Source organism: Mobula hypostoma, chromosome 4 (assembly GCF_963921235.1).
Source record: "Mobula hypostoma chromosome 4, sMobHyp1.1, whole genome shotgun sequence".
In the NCBI taxonomy this organism is placed as follows: Eukaryota; Metazoa; Chordata; class Chondrichthyes; order Myliobatiformes; family Myliobatidae; genus Mobula; species Mobula hypostoma.
This window is the reverse complement of record NC_086100.1, coordinates 175,876,861-175,900,267: the sequence shown is the minus strand read 5'-3', so window position 1 is coordinate 175,900,267 and position 23,407 is coordinate 175,876,861. Positions and strand designations below refer to the sequence as shown.

The 23,407-nt window shown below is 42.1% G+C and overlaps 1 protein-coding gene across 6 annotated transcripts in view; it reads left to right on the top strand.

Moving 5' to 3' along the window:
* fgfrl1a (fibroblast growth factor receptor like 1a) overlaps window positions 1–23,407 on the top strand; it is a 344,477-nt gene that overhangs the window by 285,341 nt on the left and 35,729 nt on the right. For all 6 annotated transcript variants that reach the window (XM_063047049.1, XM_063047043.1, XM_063047048.1 and 3 more), the window contains exon 4: window positions 14,093–14,182. In XM_063047049.1, the coding sequence (XP_062903119.1) occupies window positions 14,093–14,182 (90 nt within the window). The remainder of the gene's footprint in view (window positions 1–14,092; window positions 14,183–23,407) is intronic.

Here is a 23,407-nt window from a genome sequence, read left to right as displayed (position 1 = left end):
GCAGAAGGCATGATACAGCAACAGTCAGCATCCACTGAGTGCGAAAGAACAAGTGAAAAGAACAAGTACTCTAATGATATTGGTGAATGGCCAAACAATCTAGATGATTGTGATCATGAATATTGGATAGCCAAGGGAAGTGATGAATGTCAACATGCTGAGAGTGACTTCTCTTCATCCATGCGATTGTATGACAATGAAAAGAAACCTCGGCACTGTCAGAACTCTTATTTTACATATGTTCATAAACCTACAAACAAGCAACATGCAAGAAATTGGTTATGCTATTCAGAAAGCAAAGGAAGCCTATTCTGTTTCCCATGCAAGGTTATGACTTCAGGATGTTCATCAAAGTTTAGTGAAGAGGGGTTTAATGACTGGAAAAATGCAATCAATCTATTACGTCGACATGAAGAAAGTTCCTCACATAGACAAGCTTTAATTTCACTGTCGATGCGCAAAAACAAAGTTAAATGTGTCGATTCCCACCTTGTGAAAGAAATGGAGACTGAACAAAAGTATTGGTGCATACTTCTAGAGTGAATAATTGAAGTTGTAAAGTTTTTAGCAGAACGAGGCCTTTCATTTCGTGGTAGTGATGAAACTGTTGGCTCTCCTCGTAATGGAAATTACTTGGAGTTGTTAGAATTACCGGCCAAGTTTGACCCTTTTCTTGCAGAGCATATAAATGCTCATGCAAACAAAGGAAGGGGACATAAATCATACCTATCTAAAACAATATGTGAGGAATTCATCAATCTGATTGGATCCAGCATACTGGATCACCTTGTCGGTGAAGTGAAGAAATACAAGTATTATTCTGTTTCATTGAATTCTACTCCAGATATATCCAATATGGACCAGCTGACTTTGACTGTGCGCTATGTTTTGCCGTCGGGACCAGTTGAAAGATTTGTGAAAATTTTGGATATGGAAGGTCATAGTGCTGAACAGCTCGCTCAAAGTTTACTTGACCTTTTAAAGGAAAATGACATTGATATAAAAGACTGCCGTGGTCAAAGTTGTGACAATGCCAGCAACATGAGTGGCAAGTATAGTGGCTTACAAGCACCAATTAAAGAGCTGAATGAGTTTGCGGATTACATTCCATGTTTTGCACATTCACTAAACTTGGTTGGAAAATGTGCTGCTGAATGTTGTCAAGAAGCATTAATTTTCTTTCAATTTGTAGAAAGCCTGTACACATTTTTTTCTGCTTCTACTTATCGGTGGGATCTCCTTTCTGCTGCATTATCTGATGGTGGTGCTCATTTGCCCATTGTGAAAAGAATGTCAGATACCAGGTGGTCAGCTCGTGCAGATGCAACAAAACCACTCTTACACAGCTTTTCTGCAATAAAGCAAGACTTGGATGAAATTTCAAATAACAATAATCAGAAGGCAGAGTGTCGACAACAGGCTTGTGGACTACTTTCAACCATGATGAAGTTGGAAACAGGAATAATGGTTGTATTGTGGGATCAGGTATTACAGCATTTTCAAATGACCAGTGCTTCTTTGTAATCTTCTGGCCAAGACTTGAACACAGTTTGTGCACTCTATGAATCCCTGCATAGATATATTCAAGCTATGCGGTCTACTTTTTCAGACGTTGAGCAAAAAGCCAAGGATCTGACTAAGTGTGAAGATTATCAGCAGCAAACTCGAAGAAAACACAAGCAAAATTATGCGTATGATGATTTCAGTGGCACCAGCACTCTTGATCTACTTGTTGAATCGCAAACAACTTTTCAGAAGTTTAAAAGCCGAACATTTCTTGTCAATATTGACAGCTTGCTTTCTGTCCTGTCAAAAAGGCAGAAAGCTTATCTAAAGGTGAATGGTGTTTTTGGATTCCTTCATCAGTTACAGTCATTTACACCTGAAAAGCTCCTAAAGAGGTCATCAAATCTTATTAAATCATATCCGGAAGATCTGGAAGAAAGTCTTGATGAAGAATTTGTGCAGTTTACTGAACTGTTGAAACTGATCTTGCTTCTCATATTGGCGCTAAACAAGACCTTATAGAGTTACAGTTGTACCGTTTGATAACTGACAATTCTTTGGAGTCATGTTTTCCAAATGTAGAAAATGCCTTGTGCATCTATTTGTCACTCATGGTTACCAACGGCAGTGGAGAACGCTCATTTTCAAAACTGAATAGGATTAAAAATGAACTAAGGAGCACCATGGGTCAAAACAGATTGAACAATTTCACTCTACGAGCATTGAACATGAACTTCTGTGTGAAATAGACATTTCTAGTATCATCAACAAATTTGCTCATGCTAAATCTAGAAAATGTAACTTTTAAGTTGTAGTTTTGTTACTTTTGACATTTGAAATTGATACCTACATGTAAGTAATACTATTACTGAAGTGTCAGAAATTTGTCGTATTATCTGGCTGTATAGCAAATGAAAATATTGAATTACTTTATTATGCAAGTAAATAATTTATGTTTTAATACTTCTGTGCGTTTTGAAAATTTAGGGCCCCTTTATATCATATGCTACAGGCCCCGCACTAGCTTAATCTGGCCCTGCCTTCAGGGGTTGAATTATCCATGCAAAAACACGTCTAAAAGCATCTCCATTGTTATGTTCTGCTCAGTATTGATTTGGAGCCTCAAGCAGCAAATGCTCAGATACACCACATGCCTGTGGAGAGAGAGACAGATAGATGACATTGCATCAGAACAAATCGAAGGTCTTGGTATTCTCAGGAAAGTTCATCGAGCCGAAGCATTAACACTTTTTCATGCTGCACAGGTGTTGAGTGTTTTGCTGAGTAGTTGCAGCATTTTTATTGCAGGTTTCCAGCAACTGTTCTGCCTTTGCTTTCCCATTCATTTGGACCATATGCATATATGTATGAATATAGTCTACTGGGGGTGCAAACTTTGGTTTCTAGTTTGTATAGGTGTCTCACAGCTTCAGAAACCCAGACTCGATGCTGATACCAAGTGATGACTGTACAGAGTTTGCGCATTCTCCCTGCAATTACGTGAGCTTCTTCCGGGTGCTCCGAATTCATCCGTCATCCCAAAGTTGTTTTAATTAGCTTCTATAAATTACCTCTTGTGTAGATAAATACCAAAAGACTCAAGGAGGAGTTGGGGCTTGTGAGAAAGAATGAGCTGTAGATCTGAGAGAGAAGTTGGGTGGTGGTGGTGGTGGTATTGATAAGATTGCTCTGCTAGAAAGCAGGAAGGACTCAGAGGGACTGAATAGCCTGCTTTTGTATGATGGTACATAAATGTAGGGATATAAATGAGCGCAACATGGTAGCATAACGCTTTACAGTGCCAGTGATCATGGGTCAATTCCTGCTGCTGTCAGTAAGGGGTTTATATGTTCTCCCCGTCACCACATGCATCTCTGGGTGCTGCAGTTTCCTCCCACACTCCAAAGACATCCAGGCTAGGGTTAGTATATTATGGGCAATCTGTGTTGCTGCCAGAAGCATGATGACACTTGTGGGCAGCTACCAGCACATTTTCAGACTGCACCGGTCTTTGACGTCAGTGATGCGTTTCACTGTATGTCTCGTATATGTGACAAATGAAACTAATCTTCAATAATAAAGCAGAAATAGAGTTTGAATGTTACTGATAATAATTGTGAAGGGTCTTTGCAAGATTTTCAGGAGTTCACAATGTAACTGCTTTGTCAGCTTCATGGGAAATCCACCTGACATAGGGGCATCTCCAATGCCTATCTGGGCCTTTATTTTATCTGAGTGTGGCTTATCATCTGTTCCTGGACACCTTCCCTAAGTAACATCTTAACTCGTTTCTACCAGTATGGAAGTTACAGAGTCGTAGAATATGACAATACAGAAACAGGCCATTTGGCCCGACTCATAGTTGTTGCATTTCTTGCTTGTTATGAGAGGACACATCTTGCCTTCTATAATGGAGGCCAAGAATATTTATGGATCCTGAGAAAAAGGGTGCAGCCCATCAAGTTCCCATCCAGTTGAGTTTCATTAAAAATCCTGAAATTTACTCGGTTTTTATCAACTGTAATACTCTTAAAGATTAAGCTTCTAGTCAAGAAAATCATGATAAAATGTTTTAATCCCTAAAATGACGGTATCGGTGTTCTCAATCTTAATGGACTGTTATAAGCGATTACCAATTACACCCACACAGCATTCATGTAATTAAGCAGTGCGCCTCTATGCAGTTGTTTGAGAGTAAAATTATTGAAGGGTTACGAGGTAATTTTCTCTGTGACCTTCTCTTTGTAGAATTAAACATTTCCACACTATAGAACCAAAAGAAAAACTTTATTAATACAGACATCACTCTTCTGCCAGTGAAGTATATCTGCAGAGTAGTTGCTGTTGCAAAATAGGAAACTTGACAAGCTACCATAAGCAACAGCATATTTAATGCACAGACACACAAAATGCTGGAGGAACTCAGCAGGTCAGGCAGCATCTGAATAAAGAGTTGATGTTTTGGGCCAAGACCGTGCATCAGTATATTTAATAAAATTGGTAAAGGAATAAATGTAGACTTGGATTCCAAGTGATTTTCAAAATAGTGTCTTGTACCTTTAATGGATAGTTGATACAAGAAGATTCGAGGTTCAAGTCAAGTCACTTTTTATTGTCATTTCAACCATAACTGCTGGTACAGACCATGGTGCTACATGAAACAATACAAAACTACACTGAACTACGTAAGAAAAAACACAGAAACTACACTAGACGTACAGACCTATCCAGGACTGCATGAAGTGCACAAAACAGTGCAGGCACTACAAATTTATTTATCATGTATATATTGACACATACAGTGGAATGTGTCATCTACATTAACAATCAATATGCCTAATGGTGTGCCGGGGAAGGCCCGCAAGTGTCGTCAAAATTGGACCTGCTAGATAATGTTATAGACTACCCACAACAGTGCAGGTCTCCCTCAGTACTGCTGTAGAGTTTTAGCCTGGATTTTTGTGTTACACTCCCTGGAGTGAGTTGTAAGTAGGTTAAACAAATCAGCTGTATATTTCAGTGGGGAATTGTACGTAGGGCCCCCCACCCCCTCCACCAAATGACATGAATTGCAAGTTTGGTAGATGCTCTCACTCTACAACTGGCTGAGAGAATTTGTTTCTACTGTAGAATTTTTGATCTCGCTGTGCACTCCAAGGTAGGCTGCCGTGCAGACAGCAGTGGGTGCTTGGCATGCTGTTGCAAATGTGGTGAGCTCCCAGGTTATTACCACTGTCATGCCCAAGGAGGCAAAAGGGGGACGAATATCCATTAGGGAATAGACTGAGCTCTGTATCCTAACATGGAGCCTAAAGGGCTCCAGTCACCATGTCCACTGGCACCTTTACTTCCGACTATCTCAGTGTCTCACACTGTTTTCTCATGCACATAGTGCTTCTATCATCTCAAGTGGCAATGGTTCTGCTAGTGCTTACGTTCAGGCATGTCAATTGATTGACCACACCACACTTTCAGAATGAACGCTTTGCATCGACATAGACCATTGCTCAGTAACAGGCCCTTTGGCCCACATTAAATGTGCCGAACAGAATGCAGAGTTAAATTCCTCAGCCAGCACATGATCCACAACCCTCCATTTCCAACAGACTATCTAAAAACCTCTGAACTAGTTTATCTACTTCCACTGCCACCCCTGGCAGACTGCTCCTGGCACCTATCATCTCTGTGTAAAAAGAAATTTGCCCCTTACGTCTCCTTTAAACTTCCTTCCTTGCACCTTAAATATATTCAAGGTAAAAGATTGCGACTATTCTTTCACAGGGGTGGTGTTGTTTCTCAGAGAAACAGCACAGTAGCAGGTCCTTCTGGCCCGACAAGCCTGTGCTGGCCAACTACCCCCATGTGACCAAATAGCCTCCTAACCCATACATCTTTGGAATGTGGGAGGGAACTGGAGCTCAAGAAGGAAGGGCAATGTGGAGAACGTACAAACTGCTTACAGATAGCGGCGCCAATTGAACCCAGGTTGCTGGTGCTGTAAAGTCTTGCGCTAACCACTACGCTACTGTGCTGTCCCTTATCCATGCCTCCTATGCTTTCGCCTCGCCAATTGCAATGCCTGCTCAGGCTGGTGTTGGTTATTGCCTTTCACTTCCCCAAAGAACAGAACATTCTGCAGAAAGTATGCACACAAGGATATGGGTTTGTCCCCACCGTGCAGTCAGGGCTGGAAGATTATTGGTGAAGTCATGGGAAGTTGGATACAGTCACACCTAACTTTCTCGATTGGCGTGTGCATTTTGTTTTAATCACTGACTTGCTGAAGAAAGTGGATTATTAAGAGATTGGAGGCAATCATTGGGAACAGACCGTATGGTCAGGGACAGCAAGTACTTAATTAAAGTGAATAAAACCTGTCTCTGCCCTCATTGCTTACCCTGTTGTTTTTACCTGTCAAACTTAATTATCTCAACAGATTTGACATATTCCAGGAGGTGAAACAGTTGTTACTAAAGTCACCCCATTACGGTTGTTTAACTGACTTATTTATATTGCTTTCCCCCTTGTTTTTAGTATTTTTGTTTTGACTTCCGCAGTATCTCCCTCCCCTAAAGCCACTTTCCATCATCTTCCCCCTACCCAACTGCCCCCCCCACCTTTTCCTTCCCTGCTCAGCTTGTCAGGTCCGTAGCGCGAGGGTCGCCCTAATGATGCATGTTGATCATTTCATCCATTCCTTTGAAGTGCGCTCAGGTCTCTAGTTAGAGTTCAAAGGTCAGCGTGTTTATTTATGCAAAGCTGGATCATCTGTGAAATGGGGCTTAAAAGGCCTCCTGACTTCAAAGAGCTCAAATCTGGCCTAGCATAGTCAAAGCAGAGAATCAACTTGCCTTAAAATATTAAAAAGAAAGTTTGTGGCTGTGTATCCTGATCTGGGTCATTTCAGTTATTAAATAACATTTTTAATTGGTATAAAAATCATGTCCGGCCTACTTGAATGAAGTAGTAATGGCCTTAATATCTTGCCTTTGTTCTTATTTGAAGAGCTCCATATAAATTGACAGTAAATGGGACTGAGCTCACCCCTCTTTGTCCACTTTCAATCTCATTTCGGGTCTCCGCGCCATGGAAAGTTCGGACAGGTTTCTTTCAGAGGGTGAAGGGGGCTGCAGGCGAGCTACGCACAAAGTTGGATCTTTAGAAGATCAAAGCAACAGCAGCAATTCAGCACACATCAAAGCTTTGGCTGCAAATCAAGTTGCGTTTAAAATCTCGCTGCTTGGCTCGTGCTGAGAGGTAACGAAGAATGCAACGCAACAGGAGCAGTTTGTTTTCTTCTTCCACACTCTCCGTAAACAAGTCAGCTCCTTTACAGTCTGGCACAAAATACCTGACTTTCTGGAAAGCCTCTTCCACTGGTAAGGACAAAGCCAGCCAGAAAACTAAATGCCCTAAGATAAGGAAATATGAAATAGTTAGATTGTAGTTTTAAATTGTAAGCCTTGAGTCTCTCATAGTGTCTGTGTGCTGGGACAGCTGAGGTGCTCATTAGCATTTGGATTTCTACATGGGAGCATGTTGACAAGTTTCCTTTTTTGCTAACGTAACAAACTTTTCTGATAACGTAACAAACTTTTCAATCAGAATCAGGTTTAATATCACTGACATATGTCGTGAAATTTGTTGTTTTGTGGCAGCAGTACCGTGCATTACATAAAAAGAAAACTATAAATTACAATAAGAAAAAATATATAAAATTAAATCAGTAGTGCAAAAAGAAAGCAAAATATAGTGAGGTTCTTGAGTTGGTTCATTGTCTGTTCAGAAACCTGATAAATCTGATGGCAGAGGGGAAGAATATGTTCCTAAAATGTTGAGTGTATGTCTTCAGTCTCCTGTACCTCCTTCCTGGTGGTAGCAAAGAGAAGAGAGCATGCCCGGGGTGATGGGGGTCCTTAATAATGGATGCTACCTTTTTGAGTCATCGCCTGTTGAAGATGTCCTCAGTGTTGGAGCTGGCTGGGGTTGCAACCCTCTGTAGCTTTTCTCGATCCTGTTTATGGCCCCTCAATACCAGAACGTGATGTAACTGATGCTTTCAGTTAGAATGCTCTCCACGGTACAATTGTAGAAATTTGTTGGCGCCTTTGGTGACAGACCAAATCTCCTCAAGCTCCTAATGAAATATAGCTGCTGATATGCCTTCTCTATAATTGCATCAATCTGTGTTGAAGTATATAATTTTTCACCACATAAAGGAAAACATGTTTACACAGCACAAGGCATCCTAAACCATTTTTCAGCCAATGAATTACTTGTGCACTTATTGTTGTAGCCCTGGGAGACATTGTAGTTAGTTTACGCACAAATTCCCACAGTGACAGTGTTGTTTTAATGGTGTTGGTTGGAAATTAAAATGGCCAAGCAACAGGAAATCTGAACTCTTTTTTCAAAATGATGCCTCGGTTTAATGATTTACGTGAAAGACAGTACATCTTGTAGTGCAGAACCTCTGGAGTTAGCCAGCTCAGCTATTGTGATCGGGTGTCTGGAATGGAGCTTAAAGCCACACCTTTCAGATGATAGAGCTACAACTAAATCGCAACTGCACTGCTTGACAGGGAGGAAGGAGCTTTGGGCATTCCTCCATCTTTCTTTGACGGGTAAGGCCAGGATTGTTCTCTCTGGAGTCGGAGAGAACTGGTGATCAAACTGGTCTTGTCCTTGACAACCACGGTGCCCATCATGATCGTCATGGACAAGTTTATATCGTAAAGGTTGAATAGAAAGCTGATGGAACTTGAGGGGATTGATATGGAAGGTTGGTAGAATGCTGCACCCATTAATACATATTTCTAGGATCAAGGTTCACATATTCAACATAATGAGAGTAGGAAAAAAATTATCATGATTGTAGACAAAGCAACTGTTCTGTAAAGCATGTGCACTCTATCCACAAAGGCCACCTTAAGCTTCCAGTTGCATATCATTGTAACTCTCCTCAGTCCCACAATGACCTGTCTGTCCTCGACTTTCTCCATTTCTACAAAGAAGGCCAAGCGCAAAGTGAAAGAACATCTCATATTCTGCTTGGGTACTGTATAACCCAATGGCGCAAATATTGAAATTTCCAATTTCATGTAACCCAAATGCAGGCTGCTGTCCTCCCACACACACTTGCCTGTCCAATTCGTTTTCTTCTCCTTTCATCCCCTCCCCCTACCTGGTTCCATTTGCCCATCATTCCTTCCCCACCTGCTTCCACCTATCAGCTGCCAGCCTCTAACCAACCCCTACCCCATGTAAGGGCATATTCTGGAGTTATGGTATATAGCAGATATTAATTTCAGCAGCAGCCAGTCTTCAAACCTGAACATGGATTGTAGATTAAATTTAAAATGCAGCTCTGAACAATGGTCTTCCTGGAGCTGTGTTTTGGGGTTGACTGCAAACAAAGAAATACTTTATTTGACCTCAGAAGCCTGCATACGCTTGAATGCGGTCCAGAGTCAGTGGGAATTAACATTCATTTTGGGTGCCTGGAGTATAGGTGTGAAGATGGAGATGTTTGAAAACTCTACGTAATTCAAAGGAAGCATTGCAGATACATTGTAACTATAGAATTGTCCTGCTGTTACCTTTAATCTTTAAGCATATAAAAATATCATATAATATTGAGCCAGGCTGGCTTCTTCTTCCAAGCGTGTCTCCTGTATCGTTCCTGCTTGTGTGGCTTAATAAAGATTTCTACATCCACCAGCTTCCACGTCTCTCCGGTGGCTTCGGTCACAGTCACAACACCTGCATACTACAATATACTGTACTGGTTGTCCTTCCTGTTCCCTCTCCATCCTGATGCAAATTCTTCACCTGAAACGTCATTTTCCACCTTTTGCCTCCATAAATGCTGCTTGAGCTGCTGAGCTCCTTCAGCATTCTATGTTTGTTACAGATTTCAGCGTTCACACTCCCTTTGCCTTCATGACCTAGAACTCACTGCTCAGAAGCGTGGTGGAAGCAGAGTCAATCAGGATCTTCAACAGGGAAATAAAGCTGAAGATGCTGAAATGCACAGTGGGTCAGGCGAGGTTCTTGAAGCAGCATCAGTGGAGGGAATTTAGCTGGATATGGCTTACCCAGTCTTACATAGGCTACCTCTGTTCGCCTGGACCAGATGTGGAGGGCAGAATTTATTGAAGGGAGGAATTACCAAGTCACAATGAGGCTCCAGGAAACCTTATCCCTGGAAAGCTCTGCCAGCCTTCGACAGGAATCTCACTGGGAGCAGAGCCTTGCTGCCTGTCAAAGCTTTAACCTAGTTTTTCCTGCTCTCAGAAGACTTATAAAATCTTAATTAAAATAAGTAATATTTTATTGATTGATTTTAATTTGTTGATAGAGGTATACAAAATTGCGAGGGGTATAGATAGGGCTCATGCAAGCAGGCTTTTCCACTGAGACTGGATGAGACTAGAACTCAGGTCATAGGTTCAAGGTGAAAAGTGAAATATTTAAAGGGAACCTGAGGGGAAACTTATTCACTCAGAGGGTGGTGCAAGTAAGGAACAAGCTGCCAGAGGAAGTGGTGGATGTGGGATTGATTGCAACATTTAAGAGAAGTTTGAACATGAGGAGTATGGTGGGCGATAGTCCAGCTGCACGTTGATGGGACTAGGCAGAACAACAGGTTAGCACGGACTGGATGTGCCAAAAGGATCACTTCTGTGCTGTTGCACTCTATGACTCTATCATTCTATATAAAATAAGTAATTTAAAAATTACTGATTTATTGCAAGTGTACTTAAACATTAAGACATAATCCCTGAACCTATTGGATTCAGTTTTCCTTGTTTAGTGGGTTAGGAGTCACCATTCAAGTTTGTGAGTGTTGCTGATGGTAGATGTGAAGTAACTGGGCTAATCCTTAAGGATTCACTGAATTCTGGGCTACTTTTACTGATGGAGTGGAACATCTGCCTTTTAAACTTCAGATTTCTAGTTCTGCAGTATTTTGGTTTTGGCCTTCAAAAAAGAATTTAGCACAATTATGAGGGGTACAGATAGGGTAATTACATGCAGATTTTTTTCATTGAGGTTGGGTAAGACCAGGACTAGAGGTCATATTTTTAGAGCAGAGTTTTCCAACCTGGGGTCCATGGACCCCTCGGTTAATGGTAGGGGTCCATGGCATAAAAAAAGTTTGGGAACCCCCTGGTTTAGGATGAAAGGTGAAATATTTAAGGGGAATGTGGGGGGGTAACTTCTTCACTCAAAGGCTGGTGCAAGTGTGAAATCAGCTGCCAGTGTCAGTGGTGGGATGCAGCTCCAACTGCAACATTTAAAAGAAGTTTGGATAGGCACATTCATGATAGGGGTATGGAGAGCTATAGACCAGGTGCAGATAGATGGCACTGGGCAGAAAAACAGGTCAGCACAGACTAGATGGACCAAAGTGCCTGTTTCTGTGCTGTAGTGCTCTGTGGCTCTAGAATTTGATGGAGTCTTAACTGAAAATAATTTGCATGACTATTTAGGAGATTGTGAGGAGCGGTACTGATTAGAATGTGCTACAGAGACAGGCTTGAATTCAGTGGGCTAAGTTGTGACATCTTATACCACAGCAATTCTATTCTATGAGGGCAAACAAGAGCATCACATAACACCACGCCTTACTAATGGTAAACTATGCTATATTTTTAGTGTAACACTACAATGATAATTTTGTGAGACATGTAGGAATGAAAATTGGTGCTCACTGCCTGCTGAAACTGGATATAAAACTCAACCTTATTTCTTAAATCATGGGAGTATAACCTCTTGAGTCTATGGTTGTTGCTTTGATTAAGTATGTCTGCCTGCAGTGGAGGGGAACTGTATGAGGACCAGACACATCATGGGCCTTGATATAATCACACCCATTACAAGTTGGCATCCACAGAAAGCTCGGCAAATGTATGCCTTCGGTAGAGGGCGATACACTTTAAAAATTATAGAAGAAATGTTTCACATCGACTGCACTTAACCACAAAGATATGACTCCATTTAGGAGCAAAGTAAGTACAATTAGTGCAGTACCAGTAAAATAATTCTAGTCAAGGAAATGATTATAAAAGATCAGTTCTTTCTTATTTAACGTGGAACTCAAAATAAACTGACAATTTACTTATGGAAAGGTGGCCTTGAGATTTTTGTTGAACCTTAGCTGATTGCAAAATGCAGTTTAATAAAAGCTGGTGTTGTTTTACATTTGATTTCTAACGTATTAACAAAATGGCATTGTCATGACATTAGTTCCTAGTAATAAATTTTACTTCAGAACCAGTGAAAGTTCATGAAGAACATAATTATAAATAGTCATTTAATATAACGGGACCAATATGACCCCATACATCTACAGGAAGACTGGTAAGATCTTCATATTCTTGCCATAGCCCAAGAGAGAGCAACTGGAAGAACACAGATTCCATCAGGGTTCACACTGGTTCCTGTGGCTGTTTGGTGGGAGATGCGTTTTGGGCACCCCAATAAAACTATTGGCTTAAGGGCATGGTATCAGACATCCAAAGTCAGGAAAAAACAATTGTTTTAGGTGTATGCTAGCCCAGAATAAAAACAACTCCTAAAAGAGGGACTCCTGGCATCACCTTTGCCATCCTTTTGGGGAGAGCAAGTGGACTGTATAAGGAAAGTGGCTTATAATATCATCTCTAGTGGAACAATCCTTAGTTTGTATCACCTGCCTCTTTGGCATGCATTAAGTTCAGGCACCTGTGAACACCACAACATCCAGCTTCATAGAAGCCTCCTAAATAAGTTGACTATAAGCACTGAAACTTTTATTTGCAATTTCAAATAAGTACAGTTACCTTTACTTGTTGTAGATGATTTTGGAGTGAGTTGCAAAGACAGGACAATAATGTTATAACATTGCTTCATCTGTCTCCAAACCACCAGTCTTAAGGTAGGTTCAGTTCGCAGGTGCCTGAACCTGTTACGTGCCAAAGAGGAAGGTGGTTCAAACTAAGGATTGGTTGGTTGGACTTTGATCCAAAAATGATAAAGTAGCAGTGATAGTTTAGGATGGTGTTCAGCTTGGAAGGAAACTGGATATTGTGGTGTTCACATGCGCCTGAAGCCCTTGTCCTTCATGTTAGTGGAGGCTATAAAAAGTGATGTTAATATTGACAATGAACTGCAGTGCTACGACTTTCTCTTTTCTTTATGACCATCTGAATCATTCTGAAATCTATTTCCTTTACCCTTTATTCTTGCTGTTTAGTTTATTCCCTCTCCTCTGTTCTATGTCCCTGCCAATGCCTTTGCCTCATTCTCAGACATGAAGAGTTTGTACAGTCAGATTCAGCTACTTGTAAACTCATTCTTTGCTTGAAGTTTCCAGACATCCCACCCTGCAAAAACTCATTTCACGGAGGTAACACTATCAATTTGCGGGAGACTCCCGGAATTTCCGGGAGAGGTGGGATGTCTGCAATAGAGTAGCTCCTGAGCAGCTAGCCAGCTAGTTTAAATAACGTTAGCTATGCTAATGAACGAATGACACCTGTTAAACTCACCTCAACAAGTCTTTTACAGTCTTAACCCACCACGGGCTATAGAAAAGTCACTGTTGCAAACAGTGCAGTGAGCAACACTGTCATTATTTTGACCCCTATTAGGCAGGGGTACACTTTAGTGTACTCTGGGGTGACGTACATTTTACATTTTCTTTTTTTTGGAACCCTCTCCCATGGCACGCTTGTGCGCTCTCTCTTGCTTTCTCTCGCTCGCTCACTCTCAAAAAAATTGATTTCCATGATATTGTATATAATTTGCGGGCATCAGGGAGCCACTATCAATATGCGGGGAGACTCCTGGAACTTCCGGGAGAGGTGGGGTGTCTGAGTTTCACGTACTGCTCTACAGTGGAAATAACCGACAGTTAACTTTGGAAGCTGACTTTTTCAAAGCAAAATGCAGAAATTTACAACTAAATGTTTCTATAACCCAGATGTAGTATGTGACTCTGTCTCAATTAAGAATCAGAATCAGCTTTAATATCACTGTCATATATGATGTGGAATTGCCATCTGATGCAACAATTCCTCAATGCTTACTTTATTTACAGATGATTCAAGTACGGGAAAGGATGGACAGAAACTACATCAAGGATCGAATGGGGAATATACAAATGAAGAGCCAACTGGAAAACAATGGGGTATGCAACCTTGAATACGCAAATTAACAATGTACTAACGTAGCCTTTCTTCCTTCAGCCATTAGATTAGAGTTGAAGAGATCCATGCATTATTATAAATCCATTTGACTGCTCTGATTAGGTGAAATTGAATTTATTATTGTGCAGATGGCATTAAATGAGGCTAAGAAAGTTTATAGACATTAATCCTCAGTCACTTGTGCCAAACTTGCATATTTCGTAACAGCTGCACAATGTATTCTGCTACTTAAATTCACCTTTGTTGATTTCAATGATGCCAGTTTTTGGAATTAGAGTACAGCAAACAGTTGTTATCACAAACATGTGTTTAGTGCAGATAACTAAGGATTGTTTTCAACTCCTGTTAGCCCAGCCAAGGAAATGGAGCTGAAACAGGAGGTGGAAATGCCTAGAGAATAGGTTCACAGGAGCACAAGAACTCCTAACAGGATCTAGCCACTCAGCCCCACCATTCAATATGACCGTAGCTGACCTATACTGGCCAAACAGACAATATCCATTGCAGTACTCATGTCACGATGAGATTAATCACTTAGCTTCTAATACCTCATTGCATCAAGTTATTCCTGAGAGAGAGAAAGAGGTCATAGTCATAGTTATACTTTATTGATCCCGGGGGAAATTGGTTTTCGTTACATTTGCACCGTAAATAATAAATAGTAATAGAACCACAAATAGTTAAATAGTAATATGTAAATTATGCCAGTAAATAAGTCCAGGACCAGCCTATTGGCTCAGGGTGTCTGACCCTCCAAGGGAGGAGTTGTAAAGTTTGATGGCCACAGGCAGGAATGACTTCCTATGACGCTCTATGCTGCATCTCGGTGGAATGAGTCTCTGGCTGAATGTACTCCTGTGCCCACCCAGTACATTATGTAGTGGATGGGAGACATTGACCAAGATGGCATGCAACTTAGACAGCATCCTGTTTTCAGACACCACCGTGAGAGAGTCCAGTTCCATCCCCACAACATCACTGACCTTACGGATAAGTTTGTTGATTCTGCTGGTGTCTGCTACCCTCAGCCTGCTGCCCCAGCGCACAACAGCAAACATGATAGCACTGGCCACCACAGACTCGTAGAACATCCTCCGCATCGTCCGGCAGATGTTAAAGGACCTCAGTCTCTTCAGGAAATAGAGATGGCTCTGACCCTTCTTGTAGACAGCCTCAGTGTTCTTTGACCAGTCTAGTTTATTGTCAATTTGTATCCCCAGGTATTTGTAATCCTCCACCATGTCCACACTGACCCCCTGGATGGAAACAGGGGTCACCGGTACCTTAGCTCTCCTCAGGTCTACCACCAGCTCCTTAGTCTTTTTCACATTAAGCTGCAGATAATTCTGCTCACACCATGTGACAAAGTTTCCTACCATAGCCCTGTACTCAGCCTCATCTCCCTTGCTGATGCATCCAACTATGGCAGAGTCATCCAAAAACTTCTGAAGATGACTACACTCTGTGCAGTAGTTGAAGTCTGAGGCGTAAATGGTGAAGAGAAAGGGAGACAAGACAGTCCCCCGTGGAGCCCCAATGCTGCTGATCACTCTGTCGGACACACAGTGTTGCAAGCACACACAGTTAGGTAATCAAGAATCCATGACACCAGGGAAGCATCCACCTGCATCACTGTCAGCTTCTCCCCCAGCAGAGCAGGGCGGATTGTGTTGAACGCACTGGAGAAGTCAAAAAACATGACCCTCACAGTGCTCGCTGGCTTGTCCAGGTGGGTGTAGACACGGTTCAGCAGGGAGGGAGAGGGAAAAAGAAGGAGAAAAAGAAAGAGGGGGAGGGTGAAATAAAGGGCAGGGGGAGGGAGGGAGAGAGAGAAAGAAAGAGAGAGGGAGAGAGAAAGAGAGTGAGGGGAGAGAGAGAAAAAGAGGGGAGAGAGTGAGGGAGGGAGAGAAAGAGAGGAAGAAACAGAAAGAGTGGGGAGGGAGAGGAAGAGGGAGGGAGTGGAGAGAGGGAGAGGGGAAATAAAGAGGGGAGGGAGGAGAGAGAGAGGGAAAAAGAGAGGGGGGACCACAAAGCTGTGTGTGTGTGTGTGTGTGTGTGTGTGTGTGTGTGTGTGTGTGCATGCGCACGCATGTCTATTCATTTGACAGTGGCGAGGATTGGTCCTTATACCCCTTATCTGCTGAAATATCACTGTCGTCTATTTACCATTGCGAAAAGCAAAGGGATCAAAGCAGGTCTTATGAATTTAATGAACAAGTTGCAAAAAGTAAATGAAAGGGCTATTAGAAGGTTCATCCTTATCTTATCACAAGCACGAGAAACTCTGTGGATGCTGGAGATCCAAAGCAACACACACAAAATACTGGAGGAATTCAGCAGGCCAGGCAGCACCTGTGGAAAAGAGTAAACTGTCCTGATGAAAGATCTCGGCCCAAAATGTCAACTGTTTACTCTTTTCCATAGATGCTGCCTCACCTGGTGAGCTCCTCCAGCATTTTGTGTGTGTTGCTTATCTTAAGAGAGCTGTGACAATAATGGTTAAGTTAGGCAATAGCTTACTAAGAACCCATTGCCTTTCAATTTGGAAATAAACTTCAGGAAAGTTTATGTTGGTGTTGAAAGTGTTACAGCATAAACACATCAGAAAAATGAAAATAAAATAAAACCTGCAGATCCCGAAAATCTGAAATAAAATTAGATAAGGCTGGAAGCACTTATCAGGTGAAGGAGCATGTGTGAAAGGAGAAGAATAGCTATTGTTTCACATGGCCACCCTTCATCAGAATTATACTTTCAATAACACAGACAGGTTGATAAAGTTGCTTGTTATTTTCTAAGGGTTTTGGCAGATGTGGAGAGGCTACTTCCTGTGGTAAAGAAATCAGGGCAACTGAGAAGAATCTGAAAATCCTTTGAGTAGTGAAATCAGGAAGGGAGTGAAAATCTGTGAACCCTCTCCCCATGGAGATGTTGGGACCTCTGAAAGTTTTGGAAGCACAAAATAATCTGCAGATGCTGGGACCAAAGGAACACTCACAACACACTGGAGGAACTCAGCAGGTCGGGCAGTATCCGTGGAAACGATGAGTCGATGTTTCGGGCTGGAACCCTTCGTCAGAACTGTAGGGGGAAGGGGCAGAGGCCCTATAAAGAAGGTGGGGGAGGGTGGGAAGGAGAAGGCTGGTAGGTTCTGGGAGAAAAACCAGTAAGGGGAAAGATAAAGGGGTGGGGGAAGGGAAGCAGGGAGGTGATAGGCAGGAAAGGTGAAGAATGAATGGGGAAAACACAATGGGTAGTAGAAGGAGGTGGAACCATGAGGGAGGTGATAGGCAGTTTTGGATCTGTGTCCCTTTGTAAATTAGGTTGTGGAAGAATGGGAGATATGTGTTTTTGAGACAGAGATCAGCAATGATTGAACGGAGGAGATAATTAGCCTTCTCTTTTTCTGTCAGATCACATAATTCAACACAGAGCCAAGGACATCCAAAAATTAATGTGGCCCCACAACTGTGTTTCATTGCTCCACAACAATGACAATAAAGATATTCTATTCTATTCTATTCTATTAACATTCCCTGATGAATCATCCCTGAGGGGTTCTTTAGACATAATAACACATTATTGAAAAACAGCGAATCAGATTTTAACACACCTTATGTTTCCATGTTGGACACGCTGGAGGCAGGAAGCATGTTCCCACTGATGGTTGAGTCCAGAACCAGAGGCCACAGTTTAAGAATTAGAAACATAGAAACATAGAAACATAGAAAATAGGTGCAGGAGTAGGCCATTCGGCCCTTCGAGCCTGCACCGCCATTTATTATGATCATGGCTGATCATCCAACTCAGAACCCAGCCTTCCCTCCATACCCCGTGACCCCTGTAGCCACAAGGGCCATATCTAACTTCCTTTTAAACATAGCTAATGAACTGGCCTCAACAGTTTGCTGTGGCAGAGAATTCCACAGATTCACCACTCTCTGTGTGAAGAAGTTTTTCCTAACCTCGGTCCTAAAAGGCTTCCCCTCTATCCTCAAACTGTGACCCCTCGTTCTAGACCTCCCCAACATCGGGAACAATCTTCCCGCATCTAGCCTGTCCAATCCCTTTAGGATCTTATACGTTTCAATCAGATCCCCCCTCAATCTTCTAAATTCCAACGAGTACAAGCCCAGTTCATCCAGTCTTTCTTCATATGAAAGACCTGCCATCCCAGGAATCAATCTGGTGAACCTTCTTTGTACTCCCTCTATGGCAAGGATGTCTTTCCTCAGATTAGGGGACCAAAACTGCACACAATACTCCAGGTGTGGTCTCACCAAGGCCTTGTACAACTGCAGTAGTACCTCCCTGCTCCTGTACTCGAATCCTCTCGCTATAAATGCCAGCATACCGTTCGCCTTTTTCACCGCCTGCTGTACCTGCATGCCCACTTTCAATGACTGGTGTATAATGACACCCAGGTCTCGTTGCACCTCCCCTTTTCCTAATCGGCCACCATTCAGATAATAATCTGTTTTCCTATTTTTGCCACCAAAGTGGATAACTTCACATTTATCCACATTAAATTGCATCTGCCATGAGTTTGCCCACTCACCCAACCTATCCAAGTCACCCTGCATCCTCTTAGCATCCTCCTCACTGCTAACACTGCCACCCAGCTTCGTGTCATCCGCAAACTTGGAGATGCTGCATTTAATTCCCTCATCCAAGTCATTAATATATATTGTAAACAACTGGGGTCCCAGCACTGAGCCTTGCGGTACCCCACTAGTCACCGCCTGCCATTCTGAAAAGGTCCCGTTTATTCCCACTCTTTGCTTCCTGTCTGCTAACCAATTCTCCACCCACACCAATACCTTACCCCCAATACCATGTGCTTTAAGTTTGCACACTAATCTCCTGTGTGGGACCTTGTCAAAAGCCTTTTGAAAATCCAAATATACCACATCCACTGGTTCTCCCCTATCCACTCTACTAGTTACATCCTCAAAAAATTCTATGAGATTCGTCAGACATGATTTTCCTTTCACAAATCCATGCTGACTTTGTCCGATCATTTCACCGCTTTCCAAATGTGCTGTTATCACATCCTTGATAACTGACTCCAGCAGTTTCCCCACCACCGACGTTAGGCTAACCGGCCTATAATTCCCCGGGGTATAATTAGGGGTAGACCATTTAGAACGGAGTTGAGGAAAACTTTTTCACCCAGAGAGTGGTGGATATATGGAATGCTCTGTCCCAGAAGGCTGTGGAGGCCAAGTCTCTGGATGCTTTCAAGAAAGAGATGGATAGAGCTCTTAAAGATAGTGGAATCAAAGGTAATGGGGATAAGGTGGGAACTGGATACTGATTGTGGATGATCAGCCATGATCACAGTGAATGGTGGTGCTGGCTCGAAGGGCCGAATGGCCTACTCCTGCACCTATTGTCTATTGTCTATTGTCATAGATTCAGAGAGAGTCCAACTTTGGCCAACTGAATCAAAACTGACCATCCAGCTACTCATTTACACCAATCCTATATTAATTCCATTTTTTTATTATCCCTCCCAGATTCTCATCAATTCTGCCCCAGGTTCTATCACTTATCCAGACATTTGGATGATTTACAGTGACCAGTTAATCTACCCACCCACATGTCTGTGGGACATGGGAAGAAACTGGAGCAACCCCGTATAGTGTCAGAGAGAATGTACAAACGCCACACAGACAGCGCCTGAGGTCAGGAATGAGCACAGGTCTCTTGTTCTGTGAAGCAGTGACAGTACTGGTTGTGCCATTATGCTGAACAAATCAGTCTTTTCTTCTACGCTCTAGTTTTCTGTTTTCCCTATTGGCCTCATTAACCACTTCAGAACCAATAGAAATTTGCAGTGGAAGCCTCTTAGTTGCTTGCAGAAGCAAATTTCAAGAGGATTAGAATGTAAGAGTAAGGGTATGATGCTGAGGCTTTATAAGGCATTGGTCAGGCCACACTTGAACCATTGTGAACAGTCTTGGGCCCCTTTTCTAAGAAAGGATGTGCTGGCATTAGAGAGGGTCCAGAAGAGGTTCACAAAAACAATCCCGGGAATGAAAAGCTTAATGTATAAGGAGCATTTGGCAGCTTTAGGCCTGTTCTCGCTTGAGTTCAGCAGAATGAAGGAGGATCTCATTGAAACCTATCAAATATAGAGTGGACGTGGAGAGGGTGTTTATTGGAGAGGGTGGGGAGTTTAGACCAGATGGCACAGCCTCAGAACAGGAGAACATCTCTTTAAAACAGAGTTGAGAAGGAACTTCGTTCACCACAGGGTGATGAATCAATGGAATTCATTGCCACATATGGCTGTCGAGTCCAAGTTATTGCGTATATTTAAAGCAGAGGGTGATAAGTTCCTGATTCGTAAAAGTGTCGAAGGTTATGGGGAGAAGGAAGGTTAGGGATGACTCAGATCAAGTCCGCGGCATACTAAAGGGGGAATGATGTCATACATATTGGTACCAATGACATAGGTAGAGAAAGGGAAGAAATTCTGTAGAGAGAATAGAGGGAGTTAGGCAATAAGAATATAGGGTAGTAATCTCTGGATTGCTGACTGTGCCACATGCCAGTGAAGGCAAGAACAGGATAATTTGACAGATGAATGCGTGGCTGAGGAATTGGTGCAGCGGGAAGGGTTTCAGATTTCTGGATCATTGGGATCTCTTTTGGAGAAGGTATGATCTGTAAAAAAATGACAGATTACACCTGAACCCAAGGGGGACCAATATCCTAGTGGACAGGTTTGTTAGAGCTGTTGGGAAAGGTTTAAACTAATTTGGCAGGGGATGGGAACCAGAGTGATTGGACTAAAGAAGGAGTAGTAGGTATACAAGTAGATACAGCGGTAGTGAGGCTGTGAGGAAGGACAGACAGATGATGGGGCAAAATTGTGTAGCGGGGGGCAAAACCAGAAAGAGTGATTAATACAGGACTGAAGGTGTTATATATGGATGCACACAGTGTAGAGAATCATGTAGATGATCTTGTGATGCAGTTAGAGATTGGCAGGTATGACATGGGCATCACTGAGTCATGGCTGAAAGAATATCATAGTCGGGAGTTTAACGTCCAAGGATACACATTGTATGGAAAGGACTGGCAGGTGGGCAAAGGAGTTGGCGTGGCTCTATTGGTAAAAAGTGAAATCGAACCATTAGAAACAGGTGGTGTAGAATCAGAAGATGTAGAATCCTTGAAGTTAGAGCCAAGAAACTGCAGGAGTAAAAAGACCCTGATGGTAGTTATATACAGGGATGTTGGGGATGACAGGAACACATATACCACTGGACTAGATGTGCCCAGGCATCATCCCTGATGAGGATGGCAGAGTTTGTCACCGAAACATCAGTTAAAATCGATACCTGTACCCAGCTGGTAGCCCAAGAAGTGTTTATTGAAACTAACTGTTACTTGGATCTGATGCAGCAAAAAAAAACACAATAAGAAAAAGAACATAATAATAAGACACACAATAAATACATGCACATAAAATAGCTTGTAGACATGGACTTACTGCATATGTCTAGATAGTGAAGTGGAAAGAAAATATGGTGCAAAACAAGACATTAATGCAAAAATGAAACCCATGCATTTAAAGATGAAAGACGTACAGAACCTTCACTATTGACTGTGTCCTTTGTTGCTAATACTATTGACAACCATTGGGGTAACGGTCTAAATAATTTTCTCCTCTGAAATACAGTACTCTGTAGCCTGTCTTGCACCTTTTATTGCAAAAGAGTTAAGTATTATAATGGAAAAATTGCTCAGGAGGATTTTACAAATGAAGTATTACTTTATTGCAATTGAGTGAGATGTGAATCTTGGAGTAGAAGTTTACTTCACAGATCACATCACACCCTATTTTTAAATATCAGGATAATTTTGCTGTCCTGTTGTCAGTTGGTGCTCCTGGATTTCTTCAGCTCCTTAACATGTTAACTAGAAGTATTCCCCATTTCCTATTTTATTTCCGTACAGATTCTTCGGGTTTATTTTGTTTGGCCAGTGTAGCTGCCGGACCTGTCCCTTGAGTTTCTACGTGACACATCTTTTATTGACCTCTGCATGTGTTATAGATTCTTAAATAAAAAATGTCTGGATTGGGAATTAGTCCTGTCTTTGTTTGAGAAGTATTTATTGAAATGTCTGCCATTTCTTGGTCTTATGCAATATTTCAGTCTAAAATAAACTTTAAAGAACACAACCGGTCTTTAACAACGTGTTTACTTGATATTTAGCTGGCTGTTTTTAAATTCTCTCTCACAATGCTTTCATGGGGATTGTGAGCCAGAGAATAGGGGCTATAAAGTTGTATCTACATCTGATCACTGCTGCCAGATAAAGCATGGCTCTCCCTTGGATGGCCTAGGTTGTGGGATTAACCCACACATTCCGACATTTTTTTGGCAACTTAAATCTCCTGCTATTTATTTAGTCAAAGATATTCTTACACCAAACACTTCTCAATATATTTTTGCTTGCTTCTTTTAAAATAACTTGCCTTCATCTTTGATCTGTATCTATTCATTGTGGTGCTTTCGTTCTCTCTCTGTGTCTTCTTGACTCGGAGACACACCTACTTGCCATGGACTAATGTAAAACAAAAAAAGGCAGAGAAGCCCCTGTATTATTTGGAGTGAGACTGGGCAGCAGGAGTCAAGATGGCAGTGAACTCAACCAGCCTGGGCAGCAGGAGAGGGAGGTGATTTTAATTTAGGCCTCATGTGCTCGATCAGTCTCCTATTCAAACCCATATTTGAACTGCTGGTGGGAGAACAATTACAGGCCTGACCAGGATCTTAGGCTCACAAGTGAATAAGATGGCTTGACAGGGGTCAGAAGAAGAGGTTGTGGAAATCCAAGGCACACAATGACATCTTGTTGTGTAAGATTTAACCTGATCTTCACGACCATGCATCAGATCATAGAAATGTAGAGCTCAGAAATGGACCCATACAGCCAACCATGTCCACGCCGACTGTGACACCTGTCCAAGTCCCACTTGTCCACAGTAGACCCAGATCTATCTACTATGTTTCTGACTTCTAGTCAGCAAAACACCCATCCTGGCAGCTGCCTACAAGCCAATTTTGGATTTAGTTCACCAGCACACTATGTGGGATAGAGTCATTACCGACTGTACAATGGGATGAAGGCCGCTCCCCATGATTCTTGAGTTGGTAGGCTTGTAACAGATGTTAGTGGGATTGTCT